The 6,687-nt window shown below is 45.8% G+C and overlaps 1 protein-coding gene across 1 annotated transcript in view; it reads right to left on the reverse strand.

Moving 5' to 3' along the window:
• Nucleotides 1–6,265, reverse strand: part of CHSY3 (chondroitin sulfate synthase 3) — a 427,468-nt gene extending 421,203 nt beyond the window's left edge. Inside the window, exons 1-2 of the mRNA XM_066343509.1 lie at nt 5,088–6,265; nt 2,836–3,119 (exon numbers count right to left, since the gene is read on the reverse strand). Of these exons, the coding sequence (XP_066199606.1) occupies nt 2,836–3,119; nt 5,088–5,892 (1,089 nt within the window). The 5' untranslated portion in view covers nt 5,893–6,265. The remainder of the gene's footprint in view (nt 1–2,835; nt 3,120–5,087) is intronic.
• Between the last annotated feature and the right edge of the window lie 422 nt (nt 6,266–6,687).

Consider the following 6,687-nt stretch of genomic DNA (forward strand, 5'->3'; position numbering starts at 1 on the left):
CTGTGCCCCAACTGACCTACTCAAGTGTCTCTTAAAACACAGAACACACCCTAATATTAAAATGATTAGATACAATTTAATTGTATATATATCTTTGCTAAATTTATTAATAGATGCTGTTTATTATATTCCTTGGTATTAAAATTTTCCATCATTCTTTTAAAGAAGATGTTGAGACTTTGTATTAGGATTAAATTAATGCCTCCTGTAAAATAAATATTGTTTAAGTTGATCCTTTAAAGCAGGGGTCCCCAAACTTTTTACACAGGGGGCTAGTTCACTGTCCCTCAGACGGTTGGAGGGCCAGACTATAAAAAAAAAAACTATGAACAAATCCCTATGCACACTGCACATATCTTATTTTAAAGTAAAAAAACAAAACAGGAACAAATACAATATTTAAAATAAAGAACAAGTAAATTTAAATCAACAAACTGATCAGTATTTCAATGGGAACTATGGGCCTGCTTTTGGCTAATGAGATGGTCAATGTGCTCCTCTCACTGACCACCAATGAAAGAGGTGCCCCTTCTGGAAGTGTGGCAGGGGCCAGATAAATGGCCTCAGGGGGCCGCATGCGGCCCATGAGCTGTAGTTTGGGGACCCCTGCTTTAAAGAGTGAAATTCCAAAACAAATTAACTTCTATATAACTGCTTAACAAAATAAAGTCAACATTCTTAAACAGCCTTCCTTTAGAAAACAATATTTTCTATTGCCAGGAAAAAAATGTAGAAATTACTTTTATAGTATCAGTCTAAAATTCAAATGTATTGTGAAAAAGTAATAAAAACATAGTGATCATAAAGTTAAATCCTGTAAGACTTGGGAGTCCCTTGTCTCTTCTTTAACATCAACTGATGAATTAAGATCTAAGGTTCCACTATCCCAAAAGAGAGGATACACATCTATAATAACTCCTCTTCACTTTAACCAGAACAAATGCCTATATTATAAATAAAATATTAAATCAATTCTTGAGCATGTAGGTCACTTGAGCATATTTCACTCTCTCAGAACATGAATGGGTAGACCGCTTTGTAAGGACTGTAACTTTATAACAGAATCAACAAAGAGTTGAAGGGAGTTAACACTTAAAAGGTTTGTTAAAACTTCATATGTGATGTTAAGGCAACAAAGTATCAAATAAAGCAATAATTTTCCATCTTCATTTTTAAATATATATGATTTTTTACTGATCCATATAAAGTAAGTCTGCAGAACAAAATCCACTTGTAAACAAAATCCACTGGATGTGTTTTCTATATTGAATATTTTTTTTGCCCTCCAGTTAGTTTTATATTAAACAGCAAAACACAATCTTTTCTCATCATGTTTATTCTAAATTACCTACTTTTAAACTGTAACTTACATAAACTATAACTTTCATAAATTTTTATTCTAAAAGGTAGTGCTAACACAACTGTATAAAATAAAAATTACTATTTTTCTTATCAAATTAGATTATGTAATAATTTTAAGTTTGCACAGTATATATTTCAAATAACTAGTTATCAAATAATTTTTACTTTCTGTGATAAATATAAGAACTACCCCCCCCCCCAGTGTAAATACAACAAAACAGAAAGACAAAGCAAAATTTACAAAAGTGGGATTAAACTTCTAAAAGAAAAATGAATGTGAGTATGGTATCTTGGGGTATAATGACTTCACAAGTAATGCAGTGGTGAACAAAAGGAGATTTGCAGCTGTAAGTATGCAAAACAGTTCATTCTTCTATTATTGTATATTACTTATTGCACTATTTGTGTTACAACTGTAAACTTACTTTTGCCCACCCATGTATATTTTCATAAAATGTTTCTTCTATACTAAAGGACATGAAAATCTGAAAAGTAAATGAGCTAAGTTATCATTTACTAAGAGGAGTGCACTGGGTAGCTAAGATATATACTGCTCACAAAAATTAGGAGATATTTTATCGCTTCATATTCATTTTGAAATATCCCCTAATTTTTGTGAGCAGTATATTAAACTCCAAATACTTGAAAACCAAACTGTATTGAAAACTGCAATACACTCAGTATTAAATCAATTTTTACTAAGATTAGCTTTTAGGAAAACTATTTTTTTCTATTGTATTTTACTTAATTTCTGAAGAAAAAACCTCAAAGTATTTTATAAACTAATTACAGCAAAATTAAACAACAGTTCATGATTCAGATTATTTAACAGTTGCTGGTCAGAAAACAGAATGAGGGCAGACATAAACAACCTCTAGGGAACCAATCAAAATATCAAGCAGTTATGTAACACCTTCAGAACTACTTCTCGTTTTTTAGATCATTCGTTTCTTTTAAAATGTTGTGAATCTATTTATCACAAGTGATATATCATGAGTTAACTTTTCCTATGTTTTAAAAAATACATGTTAAATTTTCACGTGAAAATCTTTAAAGAATCTTCAAATTTTTAACTTTTTGAAAAAAAATGCAATTACATACCTGACCAAAACAACAATGTACCAAATGCTAAAACCTACAGCCCAAGAGAATCTGTCCTCTTTTAGAGATAGGAAATGGATACACACTTATATAAACACCACTAAAGCAGGTAAAAAGGGAGAGCATCTTTCAGAGATGTGAGCAGAATTCTAGACTGCTGATTAAGGTTCAGGTGGTCACGCTAATGAGAAAGCCTCAGGCCTTAGCTCTAACAGAAAAGTATGTTCCACAATCACCTGTGTCCACAGCCAGCTGCTGCTATCATTTTTCAAGCAAATGCAAAGATACAGAGAGAATAACAGAATCACTGCCCGGACTATACAGTGGCACACACCTCTCATAGGTGAACAGTTGCATCACAGTTCATCTTACCTCATAAGACCAGACACACTGAGTCCCACCAAACCGTCGAACACATCTTCCTACTTCCACGTCTTCATGCGTTGTGTACATTTCTCCGAGGCACTCACCAATATGTGGCACCATCCTCCTGAGAACCTCTCGACTGAAGATCATGCCAGGTCCGCCCATACAGAAGTTCTCCCCAGGCCCCAGGCCCAGCTTTCCAAGTTCTTCAATATTCCCCAGGCCTGTCTGGCCCAGGTAGAGGGGCTTGCTGCTATTCAGTGATCGAAGAAACTCTTCTAACTTGTCACCTACAGAGAGAAAGGCAACAATCATTTTTTCCTAATTTCATAATCATGTATATGTACAAATGGACAGAACTTCCAATATGGTGTATTATGTATAAACTCCCCATAAGTCTTATACAATTAAAAAAGAAACCTTTCTGAATATTTTGTTTAAAAAAAACTAATTTATAATTCTTAATTGAATTAATAAAATTCTTACCAACCTTCTAGCCAAAGTCACTGAAAAACCTTAATAAGTCTAACAATCATCAGATTTTTAAAGGTGAAATAATGAGAATAAAAAGGTTTCTTAACACTTTTGAAATAATGATAAAATTACCAGAAATATTAAATATTGATTTTAGCATCGATTGACAATGTTAATATCCAAAAATTATTTTTTTTCCTGACAATTTAGTTTAGTGTTCTGTCCTTAACTTGCCTTGAAATTTAACTTTGGAACTTTGGAAAGCACCCTTTTAGAAAAAAATAAACATTTAAATTAAAGGATAAAATTGGAATACTTATAGATTGGGAGTTTATCAGGAAAAACAATTTAAAAGTAACCAACACAGTTCAAAAACATTTGGTCCTCTACAAAATAATACACTGGAATAAGTAGTCACCTTCTTATATTCCCAGTCAGCACCTTTACTATCATTTTTGATGAGCACAGAATCTGCAGTCATTTTCTTGATCTCATGCCACGCCCCTTGGATCTCAATGAGCTTCAGCTATTATTGGGTCCTTAATACAAAATGCATTTCAAAATGCATGGCATTTCAATGATTTGAAGGTCGATCTTTCAAAGCATGAAGAGAAATGTCTGTTTTTCCTTGAATCCTGTTTTTCCTACTACTTGGACAAGGGGAAAGCAATGATGGTACGAGTAAGAGGCAGAAACTAAGGCAGGGCTGCTCCCCTTTGTCCAAGCAGGAAACGTGGGACGCACAGGGGACCTTCGTTCCCTACAGCGTTTCTACTTCCCTGTGTCCCTGTCCATTCCCGCAATAGGCTGGACTGGTAAGATTTATTCCAGCTCTTATGAACTCTCTGCTAAGTTTAGGAATCTCTGGCCAGAGCCACCCACACTCGGAGTGAAAGATCGGACCTCTTTAAAAAAGTGACAAAGTTTTCTCATGCTGTGGCTGCGCCTGGTTTAGAGTACTTCCAGCCCCCGCTTATCGCCGCAGACACCACGATGGACTAGAAAAGATCCATCCTGGTGTGTGCTAGCACAGCTTGAAGCTCCTAGGGTCTGGATAACTCGCGGACACAGTCCTCTTCTCACCACCAAATGTGACAATACACCCATCGCCTGGGGATTTTACTGAGGTGTGGCGGGGAGTGGGGCAGCTTGGTGCTACACTGTAGTGGCTGGAAGAAGCAGCGCGAGGGGTGCTAGGGATGCTCAAAGGCTCCCAGTGCACGGCAAGTCGTGCGAGAGAGAAGGCAACGCACAGAGCAGGGTCCGACACAGGGAAGATGAGTCCTCCGAAACTGCGCTCGATCCAGGTTTTAAAAAAAGGTAGGGAAACAAAGCAAGAACAACGATCTCCACACGGGCTCTCGCCCGCATCCTGGATCTTTCCTTCCTCCACTGGGAACACGCCCCTCTGGGCCAATTTGGGAACCTGGCCACCACCCCGGGCTTTCAGAGCAAGGCAGAGTGGGAATAGCCTTTGGTTGAACCCTAAAGTCCAGGTCCTCACCTCTCCCACACCGTAAAGAGTAGGGTTAAGCGCTGGCGGAAGCGAGAAAGCAAGTGTGAGGGAGGTGGATAAAGCCAGGCACATGTGAGGAGAGTCCAAACCGCAGGAGAGGAGGAACAGACAAGGGATGGTGGGCGGATGCGCGAGGTGGGGATGGCGGGCTGGGGGCTGCAAGAACCCGGAGCACGTGCAGGCGGAGAAACAGGGACTGGGCAGGGGGTTGGGGCTGGATGCAGAAAAGGGAGGAGGGTAGGCAGGTCAGTCGGCGCTGAGAGGTCACCTTTGATGTAGACATCGTCGTCGGCGCGCATGAACCACTCATACTTGTCTAGATAGTGGTCATGCATGTATTTGATCATCATGAAGGACTTCTTCTGGGGAGGGTAGGAGTCGTCCACCCCCGGCAGCTCGATGACAGGCAGGGGTGGCGGGGGATGACCAAGCCTGGTGTTGGGGGACTGCTGGCTGGAAAAGAACTCCACGCGGCCGGGGATGAAGCGCGCCCAGGTCTGCTGAGCCGCTAGCGCGCGGCTGCCCAGGTACTTCTGCGCGGTCATCACCCCCACGTACAGGAAATCTCGCGATCGAGAGCTTGCGGCGGTGGCGCCCCCGTCCCCGCTGCCGTTGTGACTACTCCTCAGTGGGCCACCTCTCCGCTTCTCGGCCGCGCCCCTGTCCTCCTTCTCCGGTTCTCCCTCCGCTACGGCGGCGCCGGGAAGCCCCGTCGCACCTTCGGGCTCGCGTCCTCGTCGCCGCCGCTGCTGCAGCAGAGGTGGCTGCTGCCAGGGGCTGCTCCGAAAACTGGTTACCCTAGCTGCTGGCTCAGGCAGCTGCGGCCCCTGGAGCTCCTGGCGCGCGGGGGGCGGTGACTGCTCTGGCCGCAGCCGGGGCTGAGGTTGGGGGAGCGGCTGCTGTGCGCCGAGGCCAGCGGCCGAGCGACCGTAGTAAGCGCAGAGACTGGAGTCGCGTCTCTTCCTCTCGCTCAGCTCGGCTACTCTGGGGGCTATGAGCCAGGACGCAGCGGTGAATCCCAGCACCAGCCCTAATACCACGCTCATCCACGCGCGGCGGGAGCGCACGGCCATCGCGGAGGCCCAGCGCCGACGCTAGCGGAGCAAATGCGGCGCTGAGCGCGGGTCCGCCAGCTCACTCCCGCCCCTTCTGCACCTCCGCGCCCCCAGCCCCACCGCTGCTCGCCGCCCAGGCGCCGACGCCGGCTCGGACTCCCAGCGCAAAGGCGCCTAGCCCGCTACGGGCTGCAGCTGCCGGGCACGCTCCCCACTCCGCTCTGGGTTGGAGGCTTCTGCGAGAGGGTCGGGAGTGAAACTTCTGGCGGCAGCGGCAGCGAGAGGAGCTGCAGGAGGAGGAGGTGGTGGAGCGGCGGCAGCGGCTACGCGTCCGCTCCTGGGCTGCCACCCTGTCACTGGCGCGCCTAGTCCCTCCCTCCTCCTTCCCGAGCCCCCGCCCCCAGCTCCCCCTCGCGGCCTGGCTCCGGACTGGCCCGGAGGAGGAGCCACAAACACCGCCGCTGGCAGCCCGGGGCGGGGCGGGCGCAGCGTGGTCCGCGGTATTCCCCGTCCTCCTCCGCCTCGGACGCCCCCCGTCCGCGCCTGGGTCCAGCGCTGGTCTCCCCTCCGGAAGGAAACGATCCCCATCGGGCCGCCTCCAGCTCCTAGCGCCGACGCCCCATCGTCCCTCCTCGCAAGGCCCTTGCACTCCGTCCCGTTTCCCGTCCCGTCCCGCCCCTCCGGTAGCCTCGCGCCACCCGCGCCCGGGGACCCAGTGCCCTCCTCCAGGCGCAACGGCTCCGCTGACCTCATCGGCGGGGCGCGGGACCCCGAGTCCCCGGCTCGCGCCCGTGTGTCCTCCCCCCACCCCCG

This window comes from Saccopteryx leptura, chromosome 6, assembly GCF_036850995.1.
Source record: "Saccopteryx leptura isolate mSacLep1 chromosome 6, mSacLep1_pri_phased_curated, whole genome shotgun sequence".
Taxonomy (NCBI): Eukaryota; Metazoa; Chordata; class Mammalia; order Chiroptera; family Emballonuridae; genus Saccopteryx; species Saccopteryx leptura.